Genomic DNA, 17,529 nt, shown 5'->3' on the forward strand with positions numbered 1-17,529 from the left:
TTACCTGATGTGTTGGCATGATCCTTGAGAATTACTGGTAAGTACTTTAGCTGGACTAAACTGCGTTTTCTTTCTCATTTGGCAACTATTAGAAGCTTCTGATCTGACACTCAAGTTTTATTCTTCAGTAGAGAAGAAACAAATTTTCCTGTCTCTTTGGTACTCAGATATCTGCTGAGGTGAATGTTCTCCTTGCACTGGTTAAAGTGGATATTGCTGTCAAAAAATGGTTTCAACAAACCGCAGAGGTTTCAGAAAATTTGTTGATGATACGAACTAGCCCAGAAACTCAAATTTCTGGGGTAAAGAATGTACTTTTCATGTTTTAACTGATTTTAATGACCTATGCTAAGCATTGAAGGTCTAGATTGAAGTTTTCAGTTTAAGTTCTGTTTTATTCAAATGTATTTTCTCATTCTGCATGTAAAATTAAGTGCTGTAACTTGAGGAAAGACAGTCTAATCTCCATGCCAAAAGTAATGCCATTGTTTCTGTGGTTTGAGTTTTAACTGTGACACTATTGACACAGCAGAATAGGAGGAGGACTGCTACTGAGTCAGTTAAAGCAGGGATTTTTGATGAGCTGAGAGCAGAAATACTCAGTGAAACATTCCTCCAGTTTTATCTGGAAGTCTAAAAATCTTAATTTCTCCCTCAGAATTACACAGTAGTGCTCTTCTCTTGAGTTTTCTTGAAATAGAGAGGCTTCATTGCCTTGAGTAATTCCACCCTAAGATGTGCTCTGGCTCAAATGCTCTCTTCTGCAAAGAGATCAGTGTCAGTTTAATGTGACTTTTAAAATTATTCTAATGTAAGTGCTTCATGCGATAACTGGATGCACAGTAGGCTTGTCCTCTGTGGGCAATTTGAAAATTAGCAGAAAAAAGAATATCTTTTTTGGCACCATAGGCTTTGGTGTGTAATAGCTGGATGTCTTGTAGCTGTCTAGATGAATTGGCAGAAGCTCACAGTAGAGAAGGTCTTAATTCTTTACTTTCCAGAAATGCATACAAGTTTGTGATTTATTGCTTCAACGCTGGGCGCTAGTGAGGAAGCCATCTTGTACGCCCACCATTTGAGAAACAAAGCTAGATAAGGCCTTGCTAATCTGACGTAGCAATTGTAGAGTTGGCATGGGCTTTGTTTTTCTTCAGAGTGAGTGAGGTCACCATGGCACAATAGTGTTTTGTTTCACAGCAAGCACTAATGTGTGTGACATTATGGGTGGGTAGTACTGAAAACACTGCAGGTCCTTGGGATTTTGTAAGCTGGGCAAGGGCACGAAGCGCATGGCTGCTTGCTCGCTGATTCCACGAAGCTGAAGGTTGCGTGGCTTATGATGCATATCACAGATGTTTAATCAGGTGTGGGGAGGCCTTTTATACAGGCAGAGGCCTAGATTTAGAAGTTTAGGTAGCAATGTAACTTACCTCTCTTCCCGTAAAAGCTAGTTTGATTAATACTGCACAGAGTACAGAATTACTTGCTGAATTTGCTACAGGTGTATGCTAGCTGGGTTTATCTCCTGAAGACAGCTAGGCCTGTTGTAATATTAAATAAAGGATATGTGAAGAAATACGTATGCTACTGCGTGAATGGGGATCAGCATGGTGACCTGTCAGACTGCAATGCTTTCAGCATAAACTCGATAAACAGTGTTTTCTAGTACTGTTAGTGTCTAATACAATGAGAGTAGTGATTTTTTTAGGTTTATTGTCAGTGGATTTAAACAGCTTAACTATATGTAGTCCTACAGGAAGTATTTTGGGATTTGCTTCTTTTCCTTATTATATTAATTTCAGGCTACTAGAGGTGATGAAAAATGAGTTGATATAGATGGAATATTTCATTCTCTTTATGGTTTGGAAGGATGTGGTTCTGTGTTTAGTTGGCTCAACGTTGTCACAGCTAGCTTTGTTTTTCAAATTCTGAATGTCACAATCCTTAAAAACAGTTTTCTGTTCTAATGAGAAGTTTTATCTATGAGCAAGACCAGGATGCTACAGTAACTTTAAAAATAAAGGGAGAAGTGGACATGTCCCCTTCTAAAGAAAAGGTATATGGTAGCCTGTGAACCTGTGCATTTTCATTGAAAAAAATGCTCATTTGCTTAGATTTATTGAATGCTTTTAAAGTAAAATAAGTGCTCTGGTTTCATACTCAGTTGCATGAAAGGTATTTACAACATAGTGCAGTGATGATAGTCCGGTGACTTTTCTGAACCTGCCTATATCCGACACTGACTTCTTAGTCTGTTGTGTACTAAGACAACTACCAAAAGTGGCAGAAGAGGAGTTGATTATAACCTCACCTGAAAACAAGAAATTTCATTCTTGCTAGGTAGAGGTGGTGTGTACATGAGGTTAGTAGATAACTGCTTCACAATGAAGGCTGTCTGCTAAGCCTGGGATGCAAATATTATGTTCAAATGACAGGGTATTATGTCTTTCAGGTGTCAACGGAAACAATGGCGGATAGATTTGCCAGCCACTAGTGTGGTGATCACCTTTCATAATGAGGCAAGATCTGCTTTGCTTCGAACTGTTGTCAGGTATACCTAAGAGAGACCTTGATTTTTTCCCTAAAGGCCATTCATTCGTGTGAGATAATGGCTTATGATAAGGAAGGGAAGAAACAATCCGTTACGTGTTTCTGAACCATTTGCAGAGGGGAAGATGAGCCTTAATTTCATTGATGCCTCCAGTTCTTACATTCTGAAATAGTGATGTTAAACAAAATTGCTTCCCTTAACTACAAATGCATGAAAGCGTGGAACCAATTACCAGATGATGTGTGGAGGCTGGCTGTATAACTAGTTTCAAGAAAAAAAAATCAGGGAATGTGGATTCTCAGAAGATATTTGACCTAAAGATATCTGCAAAACTTCCATGTTACAAATTGTCTAATGCACTGCGTTCTGGAGGCTCAAATTTTGTGGGAGAATGATTGTACATGTGCCTCTCTTCACAAACACTTTCCAAAAGAATAAGCCAATAGCTGTTGTTGAACATAGCATCATTGTGGCTTAACAAAGTAATGGCTTTTATGACATTATTATGGAAAATTAAGACTGCTTAGTATTGAATGCTTTTTTGTCTGTTTCAGTGTCCTTAAAAAAAGCCCATCACATCTTATTAAGGAAATTATACTGGTGGATGACTACAGTAACGATCGTAAGTACTTTTACAGGGTCCTAATTTTATTTTGTTTATTCTGGCAAGACTTTCTGTGGAGGGTAGTAGGTGACTTGCTTGAGAATAGGTCACATGAATAGGAGTTTGCAGAGACTGATCCAAAACCAGGTCTTAATTCTTTCGTATCTCTCATTGTGGAAATGTGAAGAGTTCTGATAAATACTTATTATTTCCTGCTAGCTGAAGGAGCAGAGTGTATAGTTGAAAACAGCCTTTACATAGCATGTTATCTGATGTAAAAATAAAACCCATGATGCTTGCACCAAATATTTCTGTAGCACTGCTTTAAATGAATGCTGGTCTCCATCAGTCTGTTGGAAAAATTCTTACTGAATCTAAAATAAGTCAAGGTTTTATAAGTACCAGGGTATTGCAATACAAACTTGAACAATTGAAATGGACCTCTGAGTAACATTTCTTAAAGGAAGTTGATGTCTACACTTGGTAGTTTATAGCTAGTTTAGGATAGGTTTAAGCCTTTATGTTGGTTTAAAAGTGAGCTTTCTTACATGCAAAGAAAACAGTTAATTCTGGAAAATAGCTTAATCCTATAAAAGCTTTTTTTTCCTTATGCAATGTAGAAACTGTCTAAAGTAAGCAAAGAGAATATAATTAAATAAAAGTATTTCAAGAGTGTGAAATTAAATTAGCTTTAAATAATGTAATGAGGGTAGTAATTTCTTAGCCTGGTAAGTTTTCTTTTAGTGAGACAAGTAGGCTTTTTTTAAAGCATCTATCTTATATTTAATGATTTATGACCATAAACACTCTCCACTACAAAGCTTTCGTTTTTCTTTGAAGACAGCCACTCTTATACTATACAGTGTTGGATATCAGACTGGTTCTCATAACTTGATTTTTTTTTTTTTTTAAATTATTTTATTTTTTAAAGCTGAGGATGGTGCTCTCTTGGGAAAAATTGAAAAAGTGCGAGTTCTTCGAAATGATCGCCGAGAAGGTAGGCTTAATCTGCAGGAAGGAAGACACAAATTTCACTGTGCTGCCTTATCTGTTCATCTTCATCAAGTCTTTTAAAGGAACATTCTGCTATACATTCAATATTGAAGGGGGGATTTTAACTTTATAAATCAGCTTACTAGTGGAAGGAATAAAAACAAATGCATTTGTGCAAGTAAAAACAGTAATTCAGATTAATTCCATATTGTGCGCAATTGGCCATTGTTGGCTTTCACAGTGAAAGCTGACTTGAGAAATTGCCTTTCACCCTCAACCTCTCCTTTCTCTTACTGTACTGAATCCTCAGTTAAGCTGCTTCCATTGTATGTAGGGTCTCACTGTAAACTGCATGAATGTTTGAAATGATCCAGCTTAAAAATAGCCCGTTTTTTTGCTGCTTCCCTTACTAGAGATCATTTTAAGGATCCAGTTGATGGACGGCCTGGCAAACAGTTTAGCAGACTTGAGAGGGTTTGAGCAGCCAGGAGGGCCAGGGCCATGTATGCCGGTTTTGCTGAAGCCAGAGTGCCATGTAACAAACTTGTCTTACTTTTTTGTTTTCTTCTGTGTTGCTTTGTAAATTATGGTCTCATATCACTGAGCCCTTCAGTCAGCAGCTTCCTGGCTATGGAGCTTAAAGTATTAGATATAGGCAACTGTTATTCTACAGCTGTCTGAAATAATAACTGAGAGTTGACAGTTGAAATAGCTGACTGAGTTAGCAGATACGTGCTCGTTTATTTCTATAAGCACTGTATCTTCTAGGCTGCCAGCCTGGCCGGGGCTGCAGCTAGAAATATTAGGTTGTTGGAAACTGGAGATTACATGCGCAAAACCTGTGTTGTCCCATAATTAAAGTTATTGCAAGTTTGTGGGTTCTTAGTGTTTAAATTCTTTGTTTGGGATATACTTGTGAACAAAGGCTTGTTAGGAATGCAGGCCTTCTATGACTTGCCATGGTTGCAGGGTTCTGAGTAAATCAATGTCATTTTTCTGATCAGTACAGCACTTAAAAATGCAAATAATAGTAATGGGAAAAAACTGAATTAAGTAACACTTTTGATTTTTATTTTTTAGTAATTATAAACATTAACTTTGTACTGCAGATATAGATTCATACTTAAAAGTATGCATCAGTATATCTGAAAATGAAATAACAATTTGACAAATCTTTTACTATGTCAGAAAAGAACAACTATTTGCAGATTGAAGGCGCAGCACTAGTTTACTTGATATTTTCGTGAGATTGAGATTAAATTATTACCGATGGGACCTACTACACTGTTCATAAAGTTTTGCCTAGGCATCCATATGTGCAACCAGGTGATAATCTTTTAAATTAAAATACTGTAAGATTTTATTTGATTGCTGGCTTGCTATGCTTGAGTTTGATACTCACTTTGCTTTTCATTTTCAAGTGTAGGCTGATACTGATATCTCAGACACATAAAAATTAAGATTTAAGAGAATCAGTAGAATCAACCAGTGTGTAGGATGCTAAGAGTTCTGTATGAACAACACAGAAAAGCAGTGTGTTATAAAACAAAAATTAAAATAAAGGGATGGTGTCTGTGGAGGGGATGACATTGACTGCCTTGCTTTTGGAAATGTGTGATAGTAGCTTTTAGTCTCATCTGTAAGACCAGAGTTTGTTATGGGGAACATGTGTGTTGTGGAGTGGGTGGTAGTCTACAGAATAAATGTTCAGGGGAACCTTCTTGACTCTTTCTGTTGTAAGGCTGAATGTGATTGTAGAGGACTCAATGACCCAAGTGGTTACCTCTGTTTTTTGGGCCCTAAATCTGAAATTGGAAACGCTGTTGTGCGTTTTCTATGGAAGTACGGCAAGACAGTAGGTTCTATAGGAATTTAATTTAGAAATAATAAGCTCCAGAAGGAGGAACTGCAAAAGTAAAAGAAACATAGCCAGAGTGCTTGAGGAATGGTTTGATGTGGAAAAAATGAACAGAACAGGTTCAAAGGTTGGAATTAGGGAGATGGCATAAAAAGCAACGAGGTACAGTTAGCTGCCAATGTGCAACAGATAAGGTGTAAAACTACTGTCGGAGAGCATCAGCACAGCATGTAGCTACAACAGTGGAGTAGTCACATTTGTGGTAAGAGGTAGTACAAGGATCTTGATGAGGCTACTGCTGAATGCTGGACGGAGCAAACAAGCTTTTCCTCTTAAGCACCTTGTGTTCTGTTTGGCAGAGTCGTATTTTGCAGGTTTATTTTGTAAAGAGGATGGAAAGAAGTGGGGTGACTCTTCTACAATATTTCAGTTGGGGGGCTAGGAAAGCAGAACAGGTTTGATGGGGAACAATGTAGAAGGAAAAAGAAAAAAAAAAAGTAGTTACTTGGCTTTGGTCTTGAGTGACAATGAAATCAATAAATTTTGAATAGTAATAGAGAAAAGTAGGGAGGAAATTTGCAAAAGAATGAGAGGAAGGTTGCTATTTTTCTGTATTGAAGTACATGGTGCAATGTTCTGGGGTGTGTGTGTGTGTGTGTGTATATATATATGTATATATATAGCAAGGGACTTTAAATAATGGTGAGGTCATCCAATGAACAAATATTAAAAGAGAAGGAAGGAAAGGAACAGGGTAAATCAGTGAGGGGATCTGTGTAATTGAGGTGTAGAGAAGAGAAGAAACTTTTGACTTTACCAGAAGTTTCTTACTAAAGAAATCTTTTCAAGATAAGATTTAATTAAAACAAAAACAAAAACAAAAAGAAAACAAAACCAAAAACAAAACAAAAACAAAACAAAAACAACCCCACAAACCACCAAAACCAAACCAAAACAATCAAACTACAAAACAAGGGAATTGCAAGAAATGCAGGGGAAAGACAGTTGAAAGGGGTGGAAGGAAAGCTCTCAGACATGAATTAATGAAGCATGGGTATTTCTGGAAGAAGTTGATAAAAGAATGGATGGACCAGTGAGAACTAAGATGGAGGGCAGCAAAAAGGTGGGGAAGGTAAGTTAATGATGGTGCTTTCCTCAGTTTTATCGTAGAACTGTTAGAAAGGTGTTTGTTTTCAGGACCTATCTTGAGTGACATTTATTGGTATAAATACTATTTACTGTAATGCAGACCCAGCCGTACTTGTGTATCACCTTTTTTGAAAAGGTACTTTAATTCTTGTATTTAAATCAGATTGAAACCTGTAGACCAGGGTGCGGTAGGTTGGAGGCTTACAGGCTGTGTGTTATGAAGTCATTTCACTGAATTGTTAACTAGCATCTCATTTTGATAATGGAACTTGTGTGTTTGTCCTGTCTGAGTTAGAGTAATTTAATTCATTACTTAACTTGGAATGCAATAGTTTCTCACTGCTGTTGATTGTTTTACTTTAAACTTTTAATCTTTACTTCTCAGGCTTGATGCGCTCCCGTGTCAGAGGGGCAGATGCAGCACAAGCAAAAGTTCTGACCTTCCTGGATAGTCACTGTGAATGCAATGAACACTGGCTGGAACCGCTTTTGGAAAGAGTAGCTGAGGTTAGTAAAGAGTTCTTCTAAAGTAATTTCCTGAAGAGGTAGCTTTTAAATTTTAAAGCCATCTGGTTTATATGACATTAATTTTATGCATTTTTCTAAGGAAGCTTTTTCTCCTGAAGTGAGATGGAGATGATCGGAGTGTTCTGTGATTAAAACCCACTTTTTGTTCATTTAATCTGTGAACACAGGAACATAAAATGTGAATATTTATTATTATCTTTAGAAGCAATTCAAATATATGCTGCTTTGGTTCTTTAGGGACCTCCTCAGTAAGTGCTGAAAATCTTTAGACCAAAGTATAGTTCTCCTCAACCAATATCATCTCAGTCTAATTCAGTTTACCTGAGTATTTATGCCTCATTAAGATTCAGTGTGATAATAGGAGAGACATTGAGCTGTGAAACCAAAATTCTCGTGGAAATGAGCAGGGACTGCGGGCTCTCAGTTTCTATGAAAATGATGCTTAGTCTGTGTCCTGGAAAAGCAATTGAGAGGATTGAGAGTGAAAGTATACTGTTTTCTCTGGGGGTTGGTTATACTTGTTAACTTGCTCTGGAGGAACTCGGTTGAAGTGGAAAGTGAATCAAGTGTGATCCCAAAAAGCACTGGGGAACACTCAAGACAACAGGGTTTTCCTTCATTCTTAATTGAATTCCCTTTCTGGTAAACTCCCCTTCCTGGAAAGGCTTTCTTTCATAATGGTCCTGGTCAAAACGGTTTTACTAAGCTACTGTTTTGTTAATGCCCAGTTCTTCGCTTATCCTCCCTACACCTCCCTTTGCATTTCCCATCAAAAAGATGGGGGGGCGAGGGAGAGAGTAAAACCCATATACTCAATATGCCATTGGAGAAGCTATCGACTGATGACTGGTTTTCCTTATTCTGTTTGGTTCTATGATGCTTTACTGTGTATTCCAGAAATACTCTAAGTTACCTAAGCCATATCAGCAGTTAAAATCCTATTTTGGAATAGAAATAACTTTAATCAGCTCAAACCTGGACACTATTAAAGTACCTAGAGCTTACAAAGCCCTTGAGCGTGAGTAGCATAGTACTTCCTTCTATTTTTGTGGTCATGTAAAGTGTTGCAGCCTCAGAAGAGTTGGGGGAATTTCTCTATAATAATTAACTGGGAAAATAAACTTGAAGGCATTAAATATATCTCGGAAGGAAGTGGAGAGTGCTTGCAGCTAAAGCACTAATGGATTCTAGGATGTGGGAACTGTTTTCAAGCCTTTTTGTTTAAATGGTTTAAAGCATCTACCTGTTCAAGAAATCAAAAGAAAAATGGTAGTGTTGGTCAACAAGACCCTGCTTTTAATAAGACAGCTATTTTGCCATTTACCCTTTTTCTTTATGACTTTTTTCAGGGCATACTCATTTAGCTTTCTGAAACTGATAGGGGATATGAAAAAGTGTTAACCTTTTCATCATAACAGAATGTAAAACCTCTTACTAAATTGCTGACAGTTTTGTGAATATCCAGCATTACACGTGGTGTACTTGGTGGGGGAAACTGGTGCATATTTTGCTTTGTGCAGCAGCCACTTTTTAGCAGCACATGTATTATTAGATCCTTCAAAACTTACTCGTCACAATTGTCATTGTGATACACACTAATCATGTGTGCCATTGAATAGTTTTCAGCTGTATGAATACAGTTTTCCATTCTTAAAAGCTTGACGTACTGTTAAATAAATAGTTGATGTTGAATTCCAGTTTACTTTCATGAGCGAAGATTCCCAACCAAGTATGGGGATTGATAAAGTAGCATCTAAGCTTTCTGCTTGTTCAAATAATTAAGGCATGGATAGTGTTTATGTATAGTATATCGTAGTTCTTTGTTATTTGAAATGGATTGATTTTGCTCACAGTACGGATGGTATGTTACTTGGTGTTAACTGGCAGCATTTTCTTGATCGTCTTAGTGACAAGAAGCTGAGTAGATATGAACTCATTCCTGCTCTGGCCCCAGAGGTAACTTTTTTCAGGTTAGAGCTACTGTGCATTAATACAGCATTTTCTGATGTGCTGCTGCATCTATTCTATATGTGGTGGAAAGCATGGACTTTTTCTTTTTTCCTTTTGGTCCAGAATTGCCCACTTGGCATTTAATTCTGTTGGAGTTTTGGGGGATTAGTTGTCTGCGTTACAATATAAAAATTTATAGCTTCCAAGACACAGTCTGAATTGAATCAGTTCTACAATGCTCTATCTGATGTGCTGTAACCACTTTAGAAAGCTGTGTCTTTTGACCTCTTGCTTGCGTTAGCAGCACCTAAGGCATCAAGCTCTCCCCTTCAATTGAAGGCTGAACCATCTCAGTTTTATTTTTCGAGATGGTTTCCTGGTTAGAGTATTTTTGTCTACTGACCAGGCTTGCTTAGCATTCCTAGAGTCCGACACTGCTAGGGATTTTTCTTCAGCAATTTGAGCAAAGGCTTAAAGCAGAAGCAACGTACGTACAAGGTGAATATTTTAGAGTTCAGAACAAGCAGATGCCTGTGTAACCTGGAGCTGGTGTGTCTTCTCCCTCTATGCTCCCTCCTGGAGAATGGTTTTTGGCCCGTTTCCCTAAGGCTACCTTTTACGCCCTCTAGATTTCTTTTTTGTGTGTGCATTAGGGGAGATTAAATGAGGAGACAGTGGAGGTTAACCCTTTGATTCCCCCAAAATGTCAACATAGTAATAACTATACACAATGGTAACTACTGTCTATTTCATGAACATTTGTCTACTTGGCTTTTTCCACTTCCAGTTTCTAATCACGTTGATGTTCTATTCTTATAATACATCAGTTATATGGGAACAATAAAAATTCAAAGATTCTGGTGCGGAACTGAACTAATCTGTTTTCATAGCATATCTGTAAATCCTATATCACTTTTAGGAAGGTATTTTTAAACAAAGATCTTGAAAGGAAGAAAAAACTAAGATTGAGAAATGAGACGTGGATTCCTTTTTCATATCTGTCTCAGATTTTTGTGACCTTGAATGAGTCAACTTTTAACTGGCACAATGCTGAAAGGAAAATATTTATATTTCCTCTTAAGAGTGTTGTGAAGCTTAATCTTTGAAGTGTCTTGAGGTTTTTAGAGGGGGGGAGGCAATGTGTGCAGAATCTTAAGGATAATTTCTAATGGTTTATGAGAATAATATATAATCGCCTAACTCTCTAGAGCATACATAACCTCCTTATGAAATATTAAAATGAAATAGTCTGCTACAAATTTCCAGGCACTAGAGACTTGCAGTATTCACAGGCTATTTCTTTCCATTACGCTCACCAAGAAGCACATAGCTTTCCAATTTTGTGTTCCATTATCAGCTATGGTGTCAATCCTTCAGAATGAAACAGGAGATTACAAAAAGAAGAGTTCCTTTTTGCTTGTGTTTTTGTTTCTAAAATACATATCATATCTATTTTAATCACACTACGGCTAAATAAGTATCTTGCTCTAGGATAATTTAAAGGGAGCAGCTGCTTTTTAGTGTTTTAAGTGCATGAACTCCCTGTACTTTGGAGACCCACAAGGTCTTTTTAGCAGTCTCTGCATTAACAACTTTGTAGTGCCCTGCAAAACATCACCTTAAGAATATGCAAATCTTATTCTGTTTTGCTGCTGAGCAAATCTGTAATTTCAAATCATGGAAGGAACAGCATGTTTCCACACCAACAAAGTAGGGGTTGTACATTGAACTGAATGGTCACAACCTGGGTATTTGTCTGTTGGAGAGACAACTGCAAGTTGTTTAAATAATATGTTAGGTGTAGCAAGTAGTGTTACTGTGGTGTTGCACTGATATTGATAGAACTAATCAGACCAGCAGTAAAAGCCTGAGGAAATCCCAAATGCGTGCAGACAACATGCTGCCTGCTTATTCAGCATGGTGGAGTGGAGATAATTTGAAGCCAAACTGAAGCTCTACCTAATGTGACACCTGATAGCTTGAGCAACTTTTACCACCAGGTTCCACCGAGCCCAGTAGAACCATTTGAGAAAATGCAAATTTTTGTCAGAAAAGGTTTTTAGAGATGGGCATAGATGTTGGTCTCTTTTCCCAAGTAACAAGTGATAAGACAAGAGGAAATGGCCAGGGGAGGGTTAGATTGGGTATTAGGAAAAATTTCTTCACTGTAAGGGGGGTTAAGCATTGGAGCAGGCTGCCCAGGGAAGTGGTTGAGTCACCACCCCTGGAGGTATTTAAAAGACGGGTAGACGTGGTGCTTAGGGACATGGTTTGGTGGTTGATTTGGCAGTGCTAGGTTAACAGTTGGACTTGATGATCTTTAAAGGTCTTTTCTAATCTCCATGATTCTATTCTATAAGCTGTCTCAGTTTCAGCTAAGAAGGAGAAAGAAAGGAAGGGTGGTTTCATTTTTGCGTTTCATGCTGATGAGTGTATAGTGAAGAACTTGATAGGCGTGACATCTTCTGTCTCATCAGCCTTTAAATAAAGGAGTTCTCTGATTCTATCACAGTATATAGAATGCCTAAAATAAAGTAATGGGTGCACCTGAAGTGCTTTAGTGGTGTAGCAGAGCACACAAACACAAGTAGTATTTTGCAGTTAAGGTGCAGTAAATCATAATTGCCTCCCAAGTACAACACCGTTAGCAAAACTAAGCTTGCTATTACAAACATGGACTTGGGGCTACAGCTAACACAAATAGGAGCTAAAGATGTGGTTGATGGGGGAACAGGACAGGTTGGTCTTTTTTGTCTGTTTCTAGTTTGCTTTAGACTACGCTAACTAATAGTAGCAGACCTGATTAGGTATTACATTACATCCCTCATAAAGGCAGATATTTGGCCCAGGTGGTATAGCTGCAGTGATACTTAAAAGGAATGTAGAAATCGGTAATGAGCCTTCAGCTTTTAGCTGAAGACACAACTTGGGTTCTCCTTTTAGCTGATACAGAAGTTAAAGTGACCTTTTCCTCACTCAGGCAGAATGACCTAGTAAATGCCAACTATGTAATTTGGGCTTGTTAAAACCAGCACAGATTGAATAGTTAAGATTCAATAAATGAAAACAGGTGTTTAATGCCCTTATTGGACCGAGCAAAGCATTTGACTTAGAGTTGCTTTTAAGTCTTTTATTATGAGCTCAAACTATTTTCATACTAGTTTGGTTCTGATCTGTTCTGTATAATACTGATTAGCAAGGGGGGATGCATGGCTGAACTGCTCTTTAGAATATATGTATTGTTGTTTGAAGACATACTTATGAAATAAATTCTTAAAATGGAGATGTTTAGGTTGGTTTTCTTTTTAACCATGAGAACCATTTCTCTATAACAGTTACCAAAATATCTCCTGTTTATTCAAAACACTTTCTATATTAAACAGATTTGGTGATACACTCTTCTGAAGTTATCTGTGCTCTCTGAACGATGCTAAATTGTGGAGCTCAAAGTTCTATCTTGAACTCAAGCACAGCGTTCAATCAAACTGCTGTAGAAGTTATGCTTCAGTGTGTAAATGTAACCGGGTTGTTTCTTGAGTTGGTTTTTTTGTTTGTTTTTTGTTTGGGTTTTTTGTGTGTGTGGTGGTGTTTTTTGTTTTGTTTTGTTTTTTCCTTCCCCAAGAAGTACTTACTTCATGGAGACAAACTGGCTTAACTATGATACTGTGTTTCTAATATTAGATGAGTCTTTTTTTAGAGTACTGATGTCTTGTGATCCTATTGGATGATGTATGTGGAGTTGTTGGAAAGATTTTTGTTTTTTCTTAAAAACTATTTTGACAAACACATCAGCTAAGGTTATTAACGTTACTCAGAGTAGTATATGAGCCCATGGTCGGACAGAGGAACGTGGTATCTGTAGCACTGGAATCTTGGCTGCTGGAGATTAATAGCATTCATTAGTCTGAGGTGTTTTTAGGTTTTCTTTCCTATCTAAGTATCTGATTGTGAAGTGTGATTCTTCTAGTGTGAAATGGGTTAGCATTAGCCTAAGACTTTCCTGATTGCAGGAAGGCCTAAGTGTTCCTTAAAGATAAGACTGTAGTACACTGCGTGGCTAGAAATTTGCTGTGGAAAATATGAATTGCCTGGATGCTTCTTTGCTTTGAGCTCGTTCTAAAAGTAAGAATGGAAGTCCTGTTTGCTTGACTGCCTTTAGAACTACAAGTTTGCTGCCTTCTTCAAGAGCAAGTCAGAAGAGAGGGATTACTTGAATATAAGTAGCCTAGAATAGAAAAAGGATTCCCAGCTACATAGTGTGTTTTCTGCTTTCTGAAGCAGTGCTGAGCAATGCTATTCACAGCACTGGCTATTCAGAGCCATAAGTTGAAATAAGGGGAAAGCTGGGGGAGACGTGCTAATGAAATCCTGCTGAACTGTTCAACATCTCATGATGCCTGAATCTTTATATATTGATTTCATTATTTCAATATTACTTTCTAATATTTATTTTAGGACAAGACCAGAGTTGTGTCTCCTATTATTGATGTAATTAATATGGACAACTTCCAGTACGTGGGGGCGTCAGCTGATTTAAAAGGCGGTATGTACCTGTACTGGAATACAAATTGAAAAAAAAAAAAAGCATCGAGAATCAAAGCTCATAATCACTGCAGTTGTAGAATGGGCAGTTAACATACTGTTCTTCCCTTTCATACATCTAGTTTAAGTTCTATAGGTCAGTTGTTTCTAGGCTTGGATTTTAATTGGCCTTGTCTACTGCTCTAAAACAGTTCATCTTTATTATACTAATTCCTATAAGTTTACGCTGCAATGTGCAGTACTCACTCCAATGTTTGTAGGATTGTATGAATGTGTCAGAAGCAGCTTATGGCCAGAGCTTATGATTCTCTTTTTAGATAAGACAGGCTTTAATTGCTCTCTAGCTTAGAAGCCCATCAGCAATGCAGTGCCTATGAGTTTTTTTTTTCAAGATGCTGGTTTGCTTAAAAAATTAAACTCTTCTGAATAAGCAGAAAGCTTTGGAATGTGTTTAAAAAATAAATGTTTCTGTTAGCCATGATCTATGATTGTGAAGAGAGTAACGTGACCTTGAAAATTTGTAGTGTTTATACCTTTACAGTTACGAAATTTCCTGTTGAATTGAGTTTAGAAGTACTACAGGTTCACTATGTCTAGCCAGTGTAAACTGTTGACAGCAAATAGTAAAAAGACTTGTGAAGCCCTCAAGAAAAAAAAAAAAAAAAAATCCTTCCCTCTCATTTTCCAAAGTGGGGAGGGCAACCACACACTAAATTCCTTACTCATTACAAGTTTTGAAAACTTTTTTCACTGTAAGCAAGAATCTAGCATTTAAAATAGCTGTTCTCTGCCCCTCCCTCTTTCCCCCTCCCTTCTTTTTTTTTTTTAAATGTTCCCACAACCCTGGAAACTGAACTGTCTGCACAAAGATAAAAGATGAGCCACAATGTAGAAATTACGCAGTGCTGTTCCCACAGTGTTTCAGCATTTTGTGAATGGATTTTCTTGACTGAGGAAGGAAAAACCAATTTCGAGCCCGTTCTGTCAGTTACTAGTCTCTGACTGGCCACCAAGTGTTGTTCCAGTAAACTAAAATAAAAGCAATATTTGCAAAATGTCACATATGCTTCAATTTCCAGTGAGTGATCTGGAGGTGAGAGGTTCTATGTCCTTTTAATTAGTGTTCTGAAATAACACCTACAGTGCATATATTCACGGTATGCTAATGTATAGCTGTGTGCTATTATCTGTGTGTCAGCTTTATTAAAACCTGAAGGCTTTTACCCAATCTACTCATTGTGCCTCGAGTATGGAAATCTCTATACCATTATGTGGCTTTTATTGTTGTCTGCAGTAGGAGGAGGAATTCTTTCATTGAAACCTTCGATTGGTTCCTGCAGGGTTCATGCTCTTTAATTCTTCCCAAGTGAAGTGGGAGAAGATTGAGAGATCATTTCACTTGCTACTGCTTTTCATTCTTCATCTTTGTTTCCCATTTTTTTTTTTTAGTGCTTATTTTCTCTCCCTATACACAAAAGAAATAGGTTCTTTAAAGTGCGTGGAGTTTCTGTACTTCTGGACTAAGGAGTGAGGAGCTGTCATTTTTAACGTTAACAATAGAAATTTTGCACATATCAGTGTTTAAAGCTATTTGGGGGTCTGTTGAAACATGAATAATGTATTTCCTTTCACTTCCCAGAGGACAGATTACCATGTTAGAGGCACTACAGCATTTGGCATCACAGGACACTTTCACTGGGGCCAAGTCTAAAGATGGAAACCAAACTATGCTTTCAACCGTAGATACAGTATCTGTGCGGCTGAAGCATGGAGAGTTGAGACAGCTGGGACAGCATTTGTGCCTGGCCTGTTTTGAAAGGACTTAATCACCCAAGACAAGCAACTTAGCAAATGCTACGAACTTTTTAAAGCAGACAGGGCCGAAATAATTCCCAAGTCTAGCCACTCCTAAATCCATGCACTTCATGTTACAAATTTTTTTTTGAGAGGGGATTTGCCAAAGTGTTTATGCCACCCTGAGAAACACTTTAATTACTGGAATAAACTGTAGTTAACTGAGATCTAATAATTTAGAGTATGCCTATAATGCAGTTTACACTGGATAGAATTTCATACTGGATATGCACTTGTGCTTATAAATACTCCTTTTACAGAATTACTGATATTATCTCATTGAGTGCAGATTTTTCCCAGAGTCAGTGAAAATGGAGACGTAAAACCAGTTTTTATGGGTAGACAATTTATACACTTGTTCTGAGTTTGTAACAGAGTGCTGTGTTCCAAAAGAGACCCCTTGTGTTCACTGGAGTATATGTAACTCTATCTCTACCGCTTCTGCCGGAGAACAGTAGGTTTTTTCAATTTCTCCCAGATGCAACTAATTTTGCTAGGTACCTATGATGAAATGCGACTTTTTAACTGTGTGGAAATATTGGAGCTCATTTTACTTTTTATGCTGGAGGCTTTGCAGTGCTATAGATCGCAGTCATTTTACTGGTTTGCTACTTGGAGTTTTGGAGTAGTTAGACGGTCTTTCATTTTTACAGTGCAATGCAATGAAATGCGTGGAGAGAAGGAGTTGGCATGCATGCTGTAAAGACTGTTCAGGATAATTTCTGTATTGTGTGTGTGATAAATATCTTGTGAGGTAAAATGAAAACTGTTTAGTTTTCAGCTCTCCACATCCATCATTACTGTGCACACTTATGGATGCAGACAGACAGTTTGTAGGACTGTAATAGTTGTCTGTTTACTGTAGCTTTTTTCCCCACTTCCCCACAAAGTAATTGCTTTATCTTTACGCTGGAGAAAGAGAACTATTGACATCTGTGCACCAGAAATCTGGAAATCATTCATTACATGACCTCATAGGGTCTAAATGCGTTTGGCAGCAGGCAGTCTGTTTGAGGCTGATTTGCTAGGTGTACTGGGAGAGGGCTATGAACCTTGTGTCGTTTTTTAATAGATGTTCATGCTTATGGGCATAACGCAGCTCAAAAAACTGTTACGAAAGTGTTTCCTGTAGGACGTTTTTCTTTCACCAGCTGTGTATCATCATTGCCTAAAGGTGGTAGTTCAAACAGTTGTCAGGCAGAAAGCTGCTGTAGGTGACCTATTGGTCTTGTCTGTTCTAGTGATGCTTATGTGCTTCTGTGCTTAAATCACGAAGGGACCAGACCAGCTGTTGCTGTGTGTACGCACATATACATACATACATACGGGAAGTAAGATTTTGGCACTCTAGCACTTGCCTCGGGTTTAAAAAGTGATGCACTTAGAAGCATGCGGTAGGAAAGGAGGAAGTTAAATGAATGTTAGTAAGCGGGAGCTACATAACCTGTTGTGACTTGTATGTAAACGTGATCGTTTGATAAGAGTCGAAAGGCAATTGTG

General features: G+C 37.8%; 1 protein-coding gene across 1 annotated transcript in view; it reads left to right on the forward strand.

Annotated features, from left to right (window-relative positions):
- GALNT2 (polypeptide N-acetylgalactosaminyltransferase 2) overlaps positions 1 to 17,529 on the forward strand; it is a gene marked incomplete at its 5' end in the record, with an annotated part of 103,164 nt that overhangs the window by 65,683 nt on the left and 19,952 nt on the right. Inside the window, 5 exons of the mRNA XM_082308022.1 lie at positions 2,453 to 2,551; positions 3,106 to 3,173; positions 4,087 to 4,152; positions 7,541 to 7,662; positions 14,089 to 14,176. Coding sequence (XP_082164148.1) covers positions 2,453 to 2,551; positions 3,106 to 3,173; positions 4,087 to 4,152; positions 7,541 to 7,662; positions 14,089 to 14,176 — 443 coding nt within the window. The remainder of the gene's footprint in view (positions 1 to 2,452; positions 2,552 to 3,105; positions 3,174 to 4,086; positions 4,153 to 7,540; positions 7,663 to 14,088; positions 14,177 to 17,529) is intronic.

Source organism: Platalea leucorodia, assembly GCF_965183815.1.
Source record: "Platalea leucorodia genome assembly, chromosome: 3".
Classification (NCBI taxonomy): Eukaryota; Metazoa; Chordata; class Aves; order Pelecaniformes; family Threskiornithidae; genus Platalea; species Platalea leucorodia.